This window comes from Pelodiscus sinensis, chromosome 4, assembly GCF_052426305.1.
Source record: "Pelodiscus sinensis isolate ZL-2025 chromosome 4, ASM5242630v1, whole genome shotgun sequence".
Lineage (NCBI taxonomy): Eukaryota > Metazoa > Chordata > Testudines > Trionychidae > Pelodiscus > Pelodiscus sinensis.
The window spans coordinates 129249738-129269212 of NC_143055.1; the positions used below are offsets into that span (position 1 = coordinate 129249738).

General features: G+C 43.3%; 1 protein-coding gene across 8 annotated transcripts in view; it reads left to right on the plus strand.

Annotated features, from left to right (window-relative positions):
- The window catches only part of SLC4A4 (solute carrier family 4 member 4), a 237704-nt gene that overhangs the window by 197712 nt on the left and 20517 nt on the right, over window positions 1-19475 (plus strand). For all 8 annotated transcript variants that reach the window (XM_089778143.1, XM_089778146.1, XM_089778147.1 and 5 more), the window contains 5 exons: window positions 5483-5671; window positions 9308-9421; window positions 10117-10278; window positions 17580-17758; window positions 18860-18932. In XM_089778143.1, the coding sequence (XP_089634269.1) occupies window positions 5483-5671; window positions 9308-9421; window positions 10117-10278; window positions 17580-17758; window positions 18860-18932 (717 nt within the window). The remainder of the gene's footprint in view (window positions 1-5482; window positions 5672-9307; window positions 9422-10116; window positions 10279-17579; window positions 17759-18859; window positions 18933-19475) is intronic.

Sequence of the window (19475 nt, forward strand, 5' to 3'; positions counted from 1 at the left end):
GCCAGCTGGCCCCTTTTCAGTGTTTTTCTGCAAGCACCAAAGTTCTTTAGTTTCAGAAGAAAACAAATTAAGGGTGCGTGAAGATGTTAAGAACGGGAAGAACAGTCTTTATTATAAATCCTTCTAGACAGTTAGCCAGGGCAGCAATTGTGCTGGATCTTAAAATGCACTGTGACAAAGCGCGATCGCTTCAGGGCGCTTCTTGCAGCTGACATCCCACTTACATCAGAAAAAGGCAGCTCTCCTCCTGCGTCCCCTTGTGCAGAACCCTTGCCAATGTGCTCCCGCTGAACGCCAGCCACGGTGGAAGGTCATTTTGCTGGCCCGTGTCTTGCACTCTTGGGGCTTGCAGTCTAATCTCATAGCTGGAAAGGGAACCCCCTGTAATCATAGAGTCATAGGACACTAGAACTGGAAGGGACCTCGAGAGGTCATCAAGTCCAGTCTCCTGCCCCCACAGCAGGACCCAGTACCGTCTAGATCATCCCTGACTGGTGTCTGTCTAACCTGCTCTTAAATATCTCCAGTGACGGAGATTCCACAACTTCCCTAGGCAACTTATTCCAGTGTTTAACCACCCTGACAGTTAAGAAGTTTTCCTAATGTCCAACCTAAACCTCCCTTGATGCACCTTAAGGTAATTTTTTCTTGTGCTATCCTTAGAGGCCAAGGAGAACAATCCCCGTCACCCTTTTAGATACTTGAAAATGGCTATCATAGCCTCCCTGTCTTCTCTTTTCCAAACTAAACAAGCCCAATTCCTTTAGCCTTCCCTCATAGCTCATGTTTTCTAGACCCTTCATCATTTTTGTTGCTCTTCTCTGGCCCTTCTCCAATTTGTCCACATCTTTCTTGAAATATGGTGCCCAGAACTAGACACAGTCCTCCAACTGAGGCCTAATCAGTGAAAAGTAGAGCAGAAGAATGACTTCTCATGTCTTGTTCACAACACTCCTGTTAATGCCTCCTAGAATCACCTTTGCTTTTTTTGCCAGTGTCACAATGTTGACTCATATTTAGCTTGTGTTCCACTATGACCCCTTGATCCCTTTCTGCTGTACTCCTTCCTAGACAGTCACTTCCCATTCTGTATGTGTGACACGGATTGTTCCTTCCTAAGTGGAGTACTTTGCATTTGTCCTTATTAAACTTCATCCTATTTACCTCAGATCATTTGTCCAGTTTGTCCAGATCATTTTGAATTATGACCCTATCCTCCAAAGCACTTGCAACCCCTCTAAGCTTGGTATCATCTGCAAACTTAATAAGCGTATTTTCTATGCCAATATGTAAATAGTTGATGAAGATATTGAACAGAACTGGTCACAGCATGGACCTAATCTCCTCTTCCCAAAAAGAGAAACCTGATCACCTACAGGTTGACTTTATAATTTTAAAAATAAGTGTTTTTTCCCTTCAGTGAAACCTCAATGCCTGTGATCGCATACTAAAGCAAAATTAGAATGAAAATATACATCTACCATCACCCCCAACTTTTCTCTTCATCTCTGTTTAGCATATTAGTGCATTTTTGCATTAAATCAAATATATTCAATGTGGATAAAGTATAAAGTTATCTTAAAAACAGTAGCAGTGCAAGTCAAAAAAACCAAAACGAATAGCAGTGCAAGTCAAAAAAACCAAAACGAAGAGTACAAGGTAGCAGTATAGTGACACAAACAGAAGTTACTAAACGTGACTTGTAAGGGGGAAAAAAAACCTATCAAAGGCTAACATAGTAATTATTGAATAGACTAACTTATTTAAGAAGTTCCATAACTTATCAAACAGTGTGCAACCAATATCTAGTACCAACAGCTTTTTCCTTTCCCTTGGAGGTTCAGAATTTCCACTTTGTACTCTTTAATTCTGTGGGAAATTTGTAATAGGTTTTGTTCCCTAATAAAACATTGTGATTCTTTAGGGAAAGGCAATGCAGCCAAGTCACATCTATTTTAAATCTATGAATGGGCTGTGGTACTTCAGAGTACAGGGTCCTTCATTGTACCTGTCAGTTTCAAATGCGCTGCCTCTGGAGTGATTCTTTTTAATGACAAATGCTTCTGACGCTGGGTGTGTGTTTGGTGGTAATGGGGAAAAGGCTCGAGAGTAAACCTTTTTTTTTTCTGGTGCATCTCTGACCTGAATCCTCATTTTCTTTGAAACATTCAGTTCGTGCTCCATAGTTGTTCATTCATGAAGTCACTGGAGTCCAAGATCTCATGGTTTAATGCTCCAGGAATAGTCTCAGAGAGGTGGCCATGGTAGTGTGTGTCTGCACACAGTGAGGAGTCCTGTGGCACCTTCAAAATCAGCATGTGGGAGGCAGGCAGCTGATCTTACTTCTGTCTTGATATTCCTGCTCGGTAAATATTCACCCTCCCCACCCCACTGTTCCAGGCTTGAAGCTAGCAGTCCAGGCAGATAGGGAGAAACCCTGTTGGTGGGGAACAGATTTTTTGCTTCTTTTGTGCTTCAGAGAAAAGCAGTGCAGAGAAAAGCAGTGCTGAGAAAGCAAAGGTGGCAGCACCCTGTCAGATGGATAATTGACCGGGGGTCTTCCCCTCCCCCACGCCGCCATCATTGTCAGCAAAATCACACCTCAGTTCAACTACAACTTTCTGGATTGGTGAAATTTGCTGAGGAAGCTGCAATTTAATACCAGCGGCCTTCCAACATAATCTGCTATGTGGTCAGTGTTTGGTTGCATGCCTGATGTACACTGATGCATGTGTATAGGTGTATGTGCTACTAATAGACACATGCTATGGTTACATGTATATATCCTCCAACGGCATGTCTGGCGGGCCTTAAATTACCTACATTTAAAATATCTGCAAGGTTTCTGGTACAATTTTGTCTGTCTTCTAGTTCAGCATCCCTCTTCTAAGCAACTGATTTTTTTCCCTGATTCCTTGTGTGGTTGTGTAAGGGAATATCATAATGTTGTATCTCCTATTGCAGTCGACTGTAGTAATAAACAACATCTAGGATTCCTGCAACTAAAAAGATGAATGGTCTTCTCTTTTTGCTTGTTTGTGGAGTCTGTGCATTTGACAACAGTTTGTATAGTGCTAATTTCACTGCTTCTGTTATAGTCTGTTTCCTCCATTTGGATTTTGTACACAGCACTAAGGCAGAAAATGTGTTTTTCAAATAGGAAATTGTGACTGTAAACTCTCCCCAGAATTGACAGTAGGCTTGGGGATAGGTGTAGCTGTATTTTGGGTAGACCGTGTCTGTTTTAAACTGCCCCCACCTGTTTATCACAAGTTTTCTTTGATAGTTTACATGCACATTTTTGATTCTTCATTCCTTTTGCATTCATATTTATTCTTCCCTTCACACGGCATAAACATTGCTGGGAATTATGCACATATAGGGAGAGGAGAAGAGAACTCCATAATCTCGGAGTTTTGGAAAACTGTTGATTTTTCTGACCTAACCACACAAGAAAATCAGGAGTCTATACTGTCATTTTAAGTACAAATTGTGTTCCTTTTTGGGAATTACAATATTATCTGTTTTTTAATATTTGAGTCCCTGTGTATACAATAAAGACTTGCTCACATGGAGAATGTTTTCCAGTGCTACTATAATTTCAAATCCCATAGAAGTCAGTGGAAATATTTGTTTTTAGTAGGAGTTGTACTGAGTGCCGGGTGAACTGGTGCTTTAAAACACTGTGGCAGGGAATGCCTTAAGATTCAGTACAGAAACATTCCCTCCTGTGCTTTTCTAATGGTCCGAAAACGGAAAGTCAAATTGTGTTTTGTATATTGCCACTAAATCCCTCCTGCCAGGGTCTTTGTGTGGTACAGCAGAGCTGAACATCAGGGACTCTCACAGCTGTGTATAAAAGAGGACAGCTTATCCCATCAAGTATTGGTTAGCTCCACTTGGGAAAGAATGCCATAGATTTTTTTGTGCGCCAGATTTAGGCCAATTTATTTTTGCATTTAATTTGTCAATGTTAATTAAACTAAAGTCAGTGAAATCATACCTCACATTTTCTCAAAGGAGGTGGCTGCTTTATTGTGGACAGCGACAGTTTTCTGAACAAAAAACAGGACTATGTAGCACTTTAAAGACTAACGAGATGGTTTATTAGGTGATGAGCTTTCGTGGGTCAGACCCACTTCTTCAGATCAAATAGTGGAAGAAAATTGGCATGACCGTATATTCCACTATTTGATCTGTGGAAGTGGGTCTGGCCCACGAAAGTGCATCACCTAATAAACCATCTTGTTAGTCTTTAAAGTGCTACATAATCCTGTCTTTTGTTTCAGCTACACCAGACTAACACGGCTACATTTCTATCACGGTTTTCTGAACAGTTCTAGATGCAGAAGCATTAAAATGAGTCACGAGAAATAGAAGGCTTAGACTGCTTGATGAAGCCCAATACAAGTGTGATGAGGGAATTATTTTGCTGTTCTGTCCTTCGCAGTTTCATATGATTACAGAGATGTGCATTTTGTGGCCAGAGTCTGGTGCTCCCTGGCCATTTTGTGCATACTGGGGTAACTGAGGGCATCTACGGAATATATGGAGGGACCCCAGAACTGAATTATAGCTTTCTTTTCAACATATGGCCAGGAGTCTAAAGGCCAGCATCTTGTTCACATTACCCTGAATTAATCAGGGCCTATTCCTTTTGGAGCAGCACAACATACTTCTTCCCAGACCAATACAATAGGAGAATTTTGTGAAGCTGATGCAATGCTCAGACCTCAGTTGGGGGGGGGGGGGAGGGAGGTCTGAGGTGCTACTGTTGAGCTGGTTAAAGGGGAAGTGTCCTGCCATCAAAGCGCATCTGGCAGTGTTGGGGCCCACTTTGAAGAAGGGCTTGGGGTCTCTTCTGCTAGAAGGCCGGTGAGCTGTGCCTTCTCTAGGAGTATGTTTTGGTTAGGTGATACAGGGAACTAGAGAAAATGGAAATCTGAGCGTCGCATTTGGATCTTGGGCCAGTAGTTCCACATGCACGTGAGAACTCCGCATGTGGTTTCCAGCTTGGTCAGGCAGGCCACGAATGTGACTTACAGGCTGAGTTGACCCTGCCGGTGAGACTGAGGCAGTTTTCCTCACCCCTTGGAGAGGACAGGGATGAAACAATATTCTCACCGAAGAGGTTTGTGGTGCTGGTTGATATCGCGGAACTGTATTTTCAATTTAAAAATCTAAGGGCAGAATAAAGCTTTGCTTTCTGTTTCTGCATGGAGCTATGTGGCGAGATATAACCGAGACTGTAACGCAGATATTAAGTTTGTCAAATGCCTTCCATATTATATGGGGCAGAATTTGTGTTGCTCCCTTATTCGCATGCCCCTGCTCTGCTGCCCAGTTTATGTTCACCCGCTACTCTTAAGCCGCACAGATTCTCATCCTAGGATCCACCATGGCTCGCTGTTCCAGTTGCTGTTTTAGCATTGAGCAGAGTTAATAGAGCAGAACTTAATGGGATATTCTCTTTGCTCTTTAGTACAATAATACTATCGACTGGTCATCTCTGACAAAGAAGGAGTGCTGGAAATATGGAGGCTACCTTGAGGGCAACAACTGCCAATACGTCCCTGACATCACCCTCATGTCTTTTATCCTCTTTTTTGGCACCTACACCTGCTCGATGGCCCTGAAGAAATTCAAAACCAGCCGTTATTTCCCAACCACTGTAAGTACCCATGTTCATCACCTGGGGGAATTTCCTTACTCCTCCAGAGCACGTATCGGAGGTGCTGTACTCTTGTTTGCAACTCCTCCTTTTTCAATAGCTACAGCATGGATGAACAAACACCAATATGTGTGTGTGAGAGAGGGGGGAGGGGTATTGAATCCAGATCCTATTTGTTGAAGTATTGAATTTAGGCAAGTCACAGAATTGCTCACTTTTCAGGTCTGTGATATAGCACTTTTCAGGGCACTGTGATACAACTGATCAGTACAAATCTCATCAAAACTTTTGCTTCCGGCATTAAGAATTCACCAAAGCAGAAAAAGAGCTGCTGGTCGTAGCTATAGGCCATTCTCACTTACTGTATGGCTGGTGATCTACAGTCTCCTTGTGCCATACCTGAATATACACACACAAATCACTTTATCAAGCGTCACAAAGGTGCAGTAAAAACTTAAGCAAGGCAGACAGACTTCCTATTTGTACAAGAAGTTTATCTTTGCTGAGTAAAAGTCCAGTATCTCCTAATGCCCTAGAAAGAAATCGATCTAGAAAATAGATGTAAAGAGACATTTTATACTGTTAAGGTTTCAAGTTGCAAATGCTCAGAATTCAGAATGTGAAAAAGTTACAGTCTTAATAATAATGTAACATCAGCCATGTTTATCTGATGTTTATCATGTTTATCAGCCATCAGCCTGTATATCTTATGGTAGGCCTTTCACCGCATAAATTCTATTGACCCTTTTAGGGTCTCATCTAGGAGCAGCCAGGGTTAATGGGAATCTTTGCAATAACTTAAACAAACTTTGGAATAGACTGTTTTCCTCAGATTCTGCTACCTAGTGAAATCAGTGCTATGATTTGAGGAGTGAGATGTCACTCAGTGTAACAGCCCTACATACTGAAGTCCTCTCTCTTAGCTCAAGTACAGTGTGGGCTGGTAGATGAGAGATGTCAAGCTTCCTCACCATGCAAATGCATATGGTGCCCCATCATAGGGCTGGAACACACAAAATCTACCAAGCTGGGCCCCCCTATGTTCTGGTGTGTGAGGAGAATGTGGGGAGTGTCTTTTCGCTTCTCAGTCGGGGCCACCGACTGTTTTCTCTGTGGGTCAGGGGCTCCCTCCCCATCCAGAAAAGGTTCCCCACCCCGGCTGTTAGAGGTTCCAGTTTGCACAACAGCACACACACACCGCCTCCAAGGTCTCACCCTCGTTTCATCAGAGCAAAAATTTAAAAAAACAAGGGCATTCGTTTCAGGTTTCTGTACATAACAACATTTTTTCCCTTCAAAGAACCCCCCTGTGGCATCCTGACTGCAATAGGATTTATGGAGTTTATGCTCCTGCAGCACTGAAATGGAACTTTTATTATTTTTAATGAAAAGAAAACAAATTCCACCCTGGCTGGAATGTAGTTCGGTTTATCTGTTATCCATGTGAATCTGGCGAGCCTGGGAGGAAGGACGCTGAGAAGTTGACACAATAGTATATAAAAGCTCTAAGCTCTGGTTAGTTAAATTTCAAGGCCCGGTGAAAACTCTGTCCCACGTTGATTTTGGGGGAGTTACAACGGACGACACAGGTGGAGCGTCTGCCCCCAATTCTCTACAATATATAGCACCACACCCATACTGAAGTGGTATCTGTGCCTGTCTTTTGTGTTCCTAGCTCTTGACCTCCCCATGTGACCCCCTTGGTGACTGTTTCCATTGCTGATGTGAAATCTTGAATTCTTCCTTGCTTTTATGGTTTCTTACTAAAGACTCAATGTGCCTTGCAAAATGGGCAATGTTAAAAATTGTTTCAGGAGTCAGTGTTGATAAATCTCTTGTTTTTTTTTATCCTGAGACACATGATCACAGAAGAAACTCAGCTTTCATTTGGGGAAAAAAAAAGTTTCTAGCCCTGATGGTAGCAATGAAAAGCTTTAAAACATGAGCCCAATAAAAATCAAATGCCAGAAGGCAAATAAAAAAAGCCCAATATTTCCTTGTTTAAAATGTTATTAATTAGGGAGACCTGACTCCTCATTTTGAACCTTTGGGGTTGACAAAACTAGAAGTGATCTTGAAATCCCTTTAATTGAATATGGTTATACAAGATGTCTCTTCCATGCCTCTCTGGATACATGCATGGAAACACAGACATGGCCATCTATGCTGGTGGCAAGTCAGTCCAGTGCAACCTGTTTGCAAGACCATTTCCCCAAGGTGGTTTTAACATGCTCTGGGGGTGCTATCTGTAACATCGCTGCACTCCAAGGGGGAGAGAGCTCCTCTCTTTCCTTTCCTCTCTGACACCTAGAACGTTCCTTCACTTGTAGACAGAGCACACTTGATACAGAAAATTAGTAACACACTGTAGAAATGAAACCCTGTGATGATTTTTATAACTCTTAAGGCCCCAATTGAGAGAACTCAGTTTTTCTCTGCTTAAAGTTAAGCATGTGCTCAAGTGCTTTCCCGAGTCAGGGTCTGCAGCTGCACTTTAAATTATTGTGCACATGCAGGCTTGTCAGCTTGACACTTTTACAATATGCCCAAAGGACCAGGGGGTCACCTAGGGTAACAGAACTTGCTAAGCCACTGAAACTCAAGATGCTGACTGATAAATGTCTAGACAAAACCTGCGGTTGGTTAATTGAATCCCTTCTGAGGGTGAATGCAGGTGTAAACTGAGTCTGTCTTGGAAAATCCATTTCTACTCGGCTGGAGGTTATTCTTTACCCAGCAGTCCATGAACACGAGCTGTAACAGTTGGGTTCCTCCAGTCTAGCAGGACTGTGTTCTTGTATTCTAACTCTAGGGGCTGGGTTGTGCATTGATCTGTACAGCACTAGGCCGGTAACGTGAAGCAGGAGTTAACATGCAGGATAAAAGACAGCAGAGCTCCTTGTATTTTGTCCGGGCATGCAGAATGTAGACGTTGTCACATTTTTCCTTTAAAGGATTATCTTTCTGCAGTTCACAAACTGACAAACTGTGCTGGAAACCTGCTATCAAAGGCATGATATGGCCTACAAACATCTTATTTCATCTCAGCCACTGGCTTGCATCTAATATTGACAGCTGACAAATAACCCTAAGAGTTGACTAATAATCCTAACCGTGTACTACTAAAAGTCTTACCATGGGCACAAACACCCTTAATAATCTCAGTGACTGCCTTGCATTTCATTTGGAGAGCTGGGATCAAAATCTCCTCCTACCACATCATCTTTCAGACACATCTCATCTTACTTAAGATGCTTCTTATTTTAATAAGAGGCCCGTTTTCCTCCATGGAGTTACGTCACAGCTTTTTCAGAAACCGTTCCAGTGGGGATTGTGGGTCACTGTAGAATTAGATGATCTGTAAGATTGCACGGAAGAATTTGTGTGGGAATATTCTGCAACAGAAGTTATTTTTCCTGGGGGAGAGGGGTTGTAAGTCTGTTGAGGCCTAATCGTTTGGCTTTCAGATAATGTAATAAAGTATCAAAGCACATTTTTAAATCTCATCAGCCATTGTAACGTGCACCATTTGTCCCCATGGAAAGGGAAATGTTTATCCTTAATTGCCACCAGATACAAGAATTGAATTTAAATGGTTGGTACCAGCCACTGTGATGATGTCACCTTCTATTTCAGGCCAGGAAGCTTATCAGTGACTTTGCCATTATCTTGTCCATTCTGATTTTCTGTGGAATAGATGCCCTCGTTGGTGTGGATACACCAAAACTAATTGTGCCAAGTGAATTCAAGGTAGGTAACTGTGACCTTTCAACACGCAACCTTTATTTTACTTTGTGGCTTCGGTCGCACTTTGCCATTTCTGTCTTCCTTCTGTCTAGCCACTAGCCCACAAATAATCAAAAGTAAGCTATCCAGAAGGGATGGTATTGCTGAGCCAGTTAGAAAGCAGTTTATTTAGTAGTGCAAATTTATAGGCTCCCCATTAACACAGTGTCAAGTGGCTGAAATGACTTCTGAAATGCAATGACAGATGCTTATCACAGAGCTGGATCTTGCCAACCTTGCTCATGCTCAGTAGCACCTTACTCCAGGAGTTCAGTAGGTCACATTTGTCTTGCACTTATTCATACCGATGAGCCGTCACTTGCCCATGGCGTTTCACTGGGTGTCGATGCTTGCACATACTCCGGGCGAGAGAGAAGTTCCACAACCTGGACCAGCAGGGCTACTCAGAGTGCTGCTCCTCAGCTGGAACAAGGCTGGCAGAATCTGACTCCCTAATAACCAGCTCCAGGTTTTACATTTTGGCTGATGTTTGTTGTGAGGGAAGAATTACTCCCAAATTGTCAATGTCCTCGGTAACTTCCTTTAGTTAGCCTGACAGGCCCATGTTTGGATCCTTGTGTTGCCTGGATAAATGTGCTTTTGTTGGGGTGCTCGATAATACGTTGCCACTCTGATGATGCCTCTCTCTGCTCTTGAAGCCAACCAGCCCCAACAGAGGCTGGTTTGTCCCACCGTTCGGCGGGAACCCCTGGTGGGTGTACCTCGCAGCAGCCATCCCCGCGCTCCTGGTGACTATTCTCATCTTCATGGACCAGCAAATCACGGCTGTCATCGTCAACCGGAAAGAGCACAAGCTCAAGGTGAGTGTCTGGCACTGAGCGCCGAAAGCGCGAGCGCATCCTCTGTGAGACAGAGATGGCTGGAGAGCCTGTGGCGGGAATGGGCACCTGCTCCCTTAGAAACACTCTGATTGGTGTTTCATAACAGCATGTATATTGTCCTAGCACATCAGGGGACTGGGGACTGGACTCAATGACCTCTCGAGGTCCCTTCCAGTTCTAGAGTTCTATGATTCTGTGATCATTATTGGAAAGCAAAGTCATCACTTGAGCCTGAAAGTTGCAGTACTCCTTGAATGACATTTGTTGTTAAAGCAAAGGATGCTCAGAACCTGATGTTTTTACTCTCAACTCCTTTTGACTTCAGCAGATGCTCTTTCTGAGAGAGGATGGAATAAACCCCGAGGACCAGATCTTTGGCCATCACCAAGGTCACAGTGTAGGGACTTCATGGAGGGCACAGTGGACACGAGCCACATGCTCCTTCTGCCGTTGCAGTAGAGGCCTTGTCAGTGCATGGCATAACAACCTGCACTCTCTGCCTACTGCTTGGCACGAAAAGAAGTCCATAGGGAGCCACTTCAATCATTGCAAATTAGAGCAGCCATATATTGTGAGCCGATACTTTATGTGTGATGCTTTACAAGCCCTAAGGGAGTGAAATGCCCTGATCTTCTCCCTTCAGAAAATGGACTGTTAGCCAAACAAATGCTCAAGTAATGAAAAAGAGTCACTGGATTTCCTGTGTGAAACCATCACTCCAAAAATTCTCCCCGAAAATTCTCTCCTCCAAGTCCTGTCGTCTTGGTTTTTGCACCTCTGCATGAAAGGAAAAGATGACACAGCACCACAGAGGGGGACTGAGAACTATAGTGAGAAGAAAAATGGTTTTCCCGGCCTGGATGCCCTTTTGCAGCTTAGGTTGGGGACAGGGAGGGCACAGGAAGCTGGCCATCCCTGTTGCAAAGGCATTTCTCTTTGGATTTAATGGCCAGAGTTCTGGAGGAGACTGCTCATTGTTTCCAATTGCTGTTTGCTGTCCCCTTGGTCAGCAAGTGAGGTGCAGGTGAATGGGGCTGATTCATCAGGGGAGAATTTTCCCAAATTCCTCTTTAGCTAATAAAAGGTGACTGCTTGGAACAGGCCTGTCTGTAGTAGTGCACTTAGCAGGCTAGACATCTACAATAGACTCTGTGGCAGAGGGAAAGTAAATGAGGCGCATTCCAGACTCCATCTGCGCTGGGTCTGAGTGGGCCAGAGGTAGTAAAAAGCATTTCCTCTCACCAGCAACTGAACATCCTCAAATCCCCTACTGGCTTGGTGCTCGGCCAAGAGCGTGGAGGAATAACCGAGGTTTCAATGCCTTGTCCAGTGAAGGGTCGAAAAAGGCCTGTTGTCATGGAAAGGTTTTTCGGCCTGAGGACAAAATCCATTTTTGCCTTGATAGTTCCCCACGACGCTGTGATTTGAAGAAAAGGGGAAGGAAGGGTCCACAAATGCATGTGTGTCAGCAGTGGGGGCGTGGCTGTTGCTTTTTCACTGGCTGCTCCCTGGTTTTCCAAGCCGGCAGCTAGACTGGTGAGATTTCCCAGAACCCATGTGCTAGAGAAGCAAAAGAAAATGCTTAAGAACGTAAGAATGACCATGCTGGGTCAGATCAGTGGTCCGTCTCGCTCAGTGTCTTCTCTGGCCGTGGCCAGTGCCAGACACTTCGGACAGAACGGATCGATCAGGGCACTTCTGAGTGACCCATCCTCTGTTATCCAGTCCCAGCATCTGCCAACTGGAGGTTTAGGGACAGCTGGAGTATGGCTTTGTGTCCTGGACTAGGGGTGTTAAATTTAGGTTAACTGGCCGATTAGTCGATAAGCCTCCGCCTTTGAAGTGTGGCAACAGCCTCAGAGCTAGTGCTACACTTCAAAGGCAAAAGCGCTGTGGGGAGCATGGGGCCAGTGGGGGACTCAAGCGGGCCCCTGTAACCCCATGCTTCCCACGGCGTTTCAACCCCGGGCTCCATGCGGTGCTGCTGCATAGAAACGCCATGGGGAGCCCGGCATCAGGCTCCACGTGGGGTTTCAAAGGGGCAGCACCACATGGAGCCTGGGGTCAGCAGGGGAGTCCCTAGCTACCCCTGGGCTCCATGCAGGGCAGCCACTTTGAAACACCATGTGGAGCCCGGGCACTGTTGTTTTCAAGCATCCCCTTCTCTTTCCCCCGCCCCTCCCCCTGCTGCCTCTTTCTGGCTATATCTAGACTACATAGACTTTTCGAAAGAGGATATGCAAATTCCATCAGAATTTGCATATCTTCTTCTGATCTCACTTTTGAAAGCATATCTTTCGAAAGTGAAAGTAGTTTGGACACCGTTTTTTGGAAAAAAAAAACCAAACAAACCCTTTTTGAAAAACCACTCTTCCTTAAAAAAGGTTTACGTGATTTTTTTTTCCTAAAAAGATCCTCTTTTGAAAGTGAGATCGGAAGAAGATATGCAAATTCCCACAGAATTTGCATAACCTCTTCTGAAAAAAACTTTGTGTAGATGTGCCCTTAGAGGCAGCAAGGGGGCAGTGCGGGGGGAAGTGATGAGCTGACTAGCCTGTTGATTATCCGATACGCATTTGCTTATTGGATAGTTGGTTAGTCAACTAGTCGCTCACATCCCTATCCTGGACTATATTTTGGGTAACAGCTGTTGGTGGCTCTGTCCTCCTCGACCGTATCTAATGATCTCGTTTGATCTGAATAGGCAGGATAAAAGGTGATGTGAATTAACCGAGCAGTAGCTAGAATCCAGTGGATAGAGCTGAGACCTTATCCTTAAAGCTGGAACCTCAGGCGGGAGCTGATTTTTGCGTTCAGAGTTTTGTTTTTATTACCGCATTAAGGGTCAGGGTTTTTCTTGCCTTATCAAAACGGGCAAAGTTTCTGTAGATTTGACAAGCCCCGTTAATATATTTAATAGCATGATTATCATACAAGGAAATCACTGATCAATAGTTTTAAGCAACGTGCAAAACAAGATTTGTTTGCATAACCATGACACCTGAGTGAACTCATGTTGGTCAGAATTTATGCCTTGGAAACTTTGGGGTGGTGAGATATTGGGGTACACCCACGTTAGACTGCGAATGGCAACAGGCAGACCCCCAGTGCGACAGATGATGATGATGATGATGATTTTTTACTGTGCAGTAGACTACAAGGAAAGAACCTGAAGAGATTTTAATTAGATATTTTAATTAGTTCTGGAATGCCCATTTATGAAAGTTCTGGAATACAACTACTCTGAGTTGAATTTCGTAGAATTTTAAAAGGCATTTTAAAAGGACTGGAATGTAGGAACAAAGATTGATTCATAATGAGAGTTATATTATGGTCATTATTTAGGCGTGAACCTAATAAATAATATAATTACCATTATATGGTAATGATTGGCATTGTTTCACGTGGCAATTTAAAAACTGAAACTGACCTAAAAGAGTGAGTTAGAATAATAGAGGAAAGGGACAGGTGGTTTTGATTTGTTTTTTAAGATGACCTTTGTTTGGGATCTGGATCAAGAAATGCTGGCTGACTACTGAGACACAGATCTCCTTATTTCTTTTGCCAGGTGAACATCAGTTTGTCCTATTCCAGGCCATCAAAGTTTTATTTTTATCTGCACATAGCCTCCTAAAGGTTAATGTATTTCTTTAATCTTAATTAGAAGAACATAATAAAAAAGAAAGTGACTATGGAGCAGCCATAAGCCATAGCTTTCTGGAAGATCCGTCAAATGGTAGAATCGGTGTCCATGTGACTTTTGCCAGCGGCTTATTTCTTTACTGTATGCAGCCAGGTGACTTCTATTCCAAAGCCTCCATTTCAGATGGTATCACTCTTCACCGGCCCTACATTTGTGCTGTTTCACTGCCATTTTACCTCCATTAGGAGTAAGCCTGGGGAAGGCAGTGGATGACTGGAAACTTCATTCACAAGTTTAATTCTTAAACGAATGGTTTGAATCGCAATATCCGATGGCTCGCACATTATCAACCAACCGAACAGTGAAGGTGCTAATGGTGCTTAATGTCTGTGTAAAATCTGGTGTTGGTCATCTTCCCTTCCAACTGCTAACTAATGGTTCTTATCAGCCTCTTTTAACTATTTAGTCTTTGAGACGCTACTAGACTACTTGCATCTGACGAAGTGGGTCTTTGCCCACGAAAGCTTGTGCTCCTACACTTCAGTTAGTCTATAAGGTGCCACAGGACTCCTCACTGCTTTTACTAGACTAATTGTGTTTTAAGTTTTTTCCTGTTAGACTCACTCCGCTGTCCCTCTGAAGCTTATCTACTCACTGTCTTTTTTTCTTCCTCCCCTTCAATTTTTTTTCCCTTCTCCCCTCCCCCCTTTCCTTATTTAGTCTTGGATCTGGACTTCCAACACTCCAGTCGTCTGAAGAAGTGGGGTTTTGCCCACAAAAGCTCATGATACCATCTACATGTTTTGTTAGTCTTTAAAGTGCTACTAGACTTTTTTTAAAAAAAAGTTTTTCCTGTTACAGACTAACTCGGCTTCTGTTCTGAAACTTTTGGAAAGGAAATGTAATCCTTTATTGGTGGTGTCCTCATCTCCTCCTCAGGATTAATATCTCAGCGGAATTGGCCATCTATGCTCTTCTGTTTCATATAAATTTCCCTGTGAAGTTGGCGTTTTCCACTTAAATGATGACTAGGAATGTTATGCTCTCTCCTGGAAGCCTATTAAAATCCTCCTGCTCAATCAAAGGGGAAGTTAGGGTGATCACCCTGCCTCTTGACAGAGACCCCCTTATTTTGGCTACTGCTACAGACACATCCCCAGGGTTTATTGAAGTAGTTCTGAAGAGCTAAAGTTTGTTTCTGGTTTGCACCTTAAAGGGCAGGTATTTAAAAAAAACAACCTGTTAAGAGAAGAATTCCTTCCATCTCTCTGCAAAGTCATCAACTCCCCGCCAAATTTAGTTCAGTTTCTACAAGCTGATGGCTGCTTTACTAGCAACATGCTGTATATTTTTTTCTGTATAAACATTTGACAAACGTGTTGTTTAATGTAAACATTTGTTTTCTGCTTCCTTTGTTATGGTTATTGGAACATGTTTTTGTTTAAATGGCAGGGACAAAAAAATGAATGGATTTGCATTCATTCTCTTCAGCAACCATGGCCCTGGTACACACAGTCAATTGGCAGGAGGAAGGCAGGGGGAGTGTTTATGGGAGTGCCTTGTTACAATATTGGCAGCACATCCTGGACCAGCAGACTGAATTTGCTGGCCTGTTAGCCAAAGTGGTACATGTAGTCAGAAAACAATGGACCGTATAAAGGTCTTGACAGGTATCTTTCCTTGCTAGAATATCACTAAGCAGGTCTGATTCCACTGTTTCTGCTAAAAACTCAAATGTAACAGATTTTAAAACATCCAGTTGTCTTCAAAATATCAAATTTGATCTCAATAATGCTCCCTGCTTTTCTGTCTTACCATTATGGTTTAGTGATTTGGAGTTTTATCTGTGGTCCTTTCTTAACTGGGAGGGGAGGAGTGTATAGGGTTCAAATAGAGCCTTTGTAGCCTGCTTGCTCTCTATGTGTACCGATGATTTTCTCAAGTTCAGTTCCCTCACATTATTAGAAGAAAGCGCAGTGACATTTTTTTAAGCAGCCCACAGAATTTAGACAACATCCTTCCTTTTCAAATGAATTGATCCCCTAGATTGCTTTGAAAATCTCAACACCACTGCAGGAATCTGGAGGTTGTTCACTTATGAAGTCATCGTTCCCTCACTGCAGTCACTAAAGTCCCGCACTGGTTTCCTGCACTTAGAACAGGATCTCTGATACAGCAGTGTGATAACTGCTGGTAAACATTGACTTTTGGCACTGTTTGGCTTTGATAACCCTTGTAACTTAAGTGTGCTGTCTGTCGGCTTGAAGTCAGTATGCTCATACATGTTTCACAATAGGTTCTTACAACTAATGCTAAGCTGTGGACTGGTTTTATGAAGGGGCATCTTGGATTTCTAAAGTTTTGTAATGGTGCCGACTGTCATGTAAGCTAGCTGGGGGTGACTTTGCAGAAAAAGACACTGTCATAGTTGTTAAGGTTAAATGAAAGGGTCTTGGAACAGAGTAAGGGCTTGCATTATATGGAGGAATGTATGGCATTCGTTTTATGAATAACTATCTCTTTCCTAAAGAAATACGACCTTTCAAAAGTGCTGAGCATCCGCAAATGAGAGCTGTGGGTACTTTGTAAATCAGTCCATAGAGAGAGAATGCATGTCATGTATCCAGCCGGAGGATGATTTGAGGCCTTCATTTCTATGATGGATATCAAGTAACTAGTCGCTTTGTTTCTGCACATACTCATTTCACATTGCATTTGCCTTCACACTAACTGAGACTTGTTAAAAGTGCCCTCTGTGATAATGTCTAGACCCATATGCACAAGCAGCCTAGAACTGTTGGCCTTCCGCTGTGTCTGGACTTGCCCTGCTGTAACGGGATCTGTAGCAGAACTGCTGACTCCCCCTTATAAACTGCTGTCTTGTTTTTTAGGGAGTTGCTCCATGCCCCAGCTCTTTCTGCTGTTGCCATAACAATCTTCCGGGGTGTCAATGGACCATTCTGTTTTCTAAGACACCGCTACAGAGGCTACACCGCTTGGGCACGTGATTGCCTTGTCAACACATCATCTAATAGAATAAGAGCAGTATTGAGCTATTAAAAATCGCACTAGACAATGTGTTTTGGGGGGTTGTTTTTAAAAAAGGGTGTATTCGAGTGAAAGAACAAACATTGTAGAACTTACACGTAATATTATTTGGGTGGTGTGTACCCGCTCTAATTTTTGCCGGTTTGTATTACTTTCTGCGGCTGTTCTCAGCCTATTGATTGATTTGACTAATACCCTTTGTATGGAGTTATTTTGCCGGTCAGTGGACACCATACGTTTTCACCCCTCCCCCCAAAGAGTGTATGTGCATGTTTTGTGTATATGGTGATCATTTAATTACTGATGGACTTTTTGCAGTTTTGACCCCCTCTTAGATTGCTCACAGGTCTGCCTATCCCCTTTATTTGTTAGGTCACTCACCACTGTTATATATACCTATGGGCGGGCAGCAGCTACACTGATAAGTCAGCCTGTAAAGGTCATCAGGTCATACTCTGGCAACTTCTGATCAAGACGATTTGTGGGCCTGTGTCATCATTCTAGAGCCCTGAGCAGCCCCTGCAGCTCTAAGACGTTTGTGATGCTATGCCTGAATGCTATCCCAATCCTTGCCTGTCTCCTTCCACAGAAAGGTGCTGGCTATCATCTGGATTTGTTTTGGGTGGCCGTGCTGATGATTGTATGTTCCTTCATGGCCCTGCCCTGGTACGTTGCGGCTACTGTGATCTCCATTGCCCACATTGATAGCTTGAAGATGGAGACGGAGACCTCAGCACCCGGAGAGCAGCCCAAGTTTCTGGGAGTGAGGTACGGCAAACCAAAAGCGGCCTTGCAAAGATCAGTGTGTGCTGTAAATGATCTAGCACCAAACAGGACAACGGCGGGAGGTGGGGGGGGGGAGGAGCTAGGTGTTGGATTTACAGCACATTTTCAACTCGGCTGAGAGATCTTTAGAACACTGTAGTCCTCATTGGTTTTATCCACTTAGAAGTTTGGTAACTGAGGAGACTCTCTTCAGGGTTGTTTTCTAAAAAGGGAAAAAGTTGCCTTAAAATTTAGGTATGCAAGAGAGAGAAGGGGAAACTGAAACTTTTAATACGCAGTTGTATATTCCCCCCTCCACCCCCCCCCCCCCCGCCCCGCTGCTTTGTGAGAAGACTATGTAGGCTGAGATTGTTCAAAGCTGACTAGGAGACTTGGCCACACAATTCCCACAGAAGTCTGTCTAAATTCCCTGGTTAGCTTTGAAAAGCTGATCAGTAATGTTAAGGGCAGGCATAAGGTGATCTGTAATAAGGGCAGGCTTTCTGAAGACGAGGAAGTGGACAATACCATTACAGATTATTTTGTAATTGGAAATTAGATGAACACACATTAATAAATACAGTGGCCGAAACATTAAAAGTTGGGGTGCTTACAGCAAGCAGATCTACTTAATCAGGCAATTTAATGCAATATTAAGAGACACATGCAAATACGCGTTGTTTTCATTAGCAAAATGGGGGAACGGGGAGGAGCATATTCAACATTTGTGTGTGTGTGATGTTTCTGGCTTACCACTGCCACCTTCCTTTGAAAATCAGGCTTCAAAAACTAATCTTTAGAGTGTAGTAGTGGGCAGCCTGCAGCTGGAGACTCAACTCTGCATGGCCCACGAGATGCTGCTATGGGTCCATCGGCACTGCCCACAAATTCTGGGTATGCAAGCGCAGTTAGCAAAACTGCCCTGTCCCAGGAGACTTTCTACAACAATAGTACAGTCCACTGAGAAAAAGGAGGGACACCCATGAGGCCCACTCACTAGCCATCGCTGCTTTAAGACCTATGGGGTTTTTTGAGACTTGACTAGAGAACGAAACCTAGGTTAAAGCAGGAGTTAGACTGGTAATTGTCCTGTTTTGCTTTCAGGGAGCAGAGAGTCACTGGAACCCTTGTATTCATTCTTACTGGCGTGTCCGTCTTTATGGCTCCCATCTTGAAGGTAACTATGTTAACTTTTTGCCTTTTCCATCTTGGGACACTGAAAGATAAGGAAGCTTACCCATATTGCAATAGCAGACTATTTATTTTTATTATGAGCCTTCCATAGCGATACGATGACATGGGAGATTATAATTATTGATGTACTTTTTATAATTTAGTGCGATCCTAAAATAGACGTTTTAGGATGAAAAAAATCTGTACAGTGCTGCCAAGAAATGTTAAGGTTGGTTTGGTGGTGGTGGTGTTGTTGTAATATAAGAATTACTTCAAATGTCTGTGTGCAGCACTGTTACGTTGTACTCCATATGTTTCATGCATTTACCACATACATGTGCTCATGCAAAATATACCGCAGACAGTTTTAGAGGGCTTGTTGGAGCCAGGCTGGAAGCATGGTTAATGTCACAAAGTATTTGCTCCACGGGGGACTCCTCTTTACTGTGAATATCCAGTCAAGAAAAAGAAATGGGAAATGATCTAAGCATATTTGTTTAGCCATTTACATACTGCTTTGCATCACTGGACTGGCACAAAGCAATCC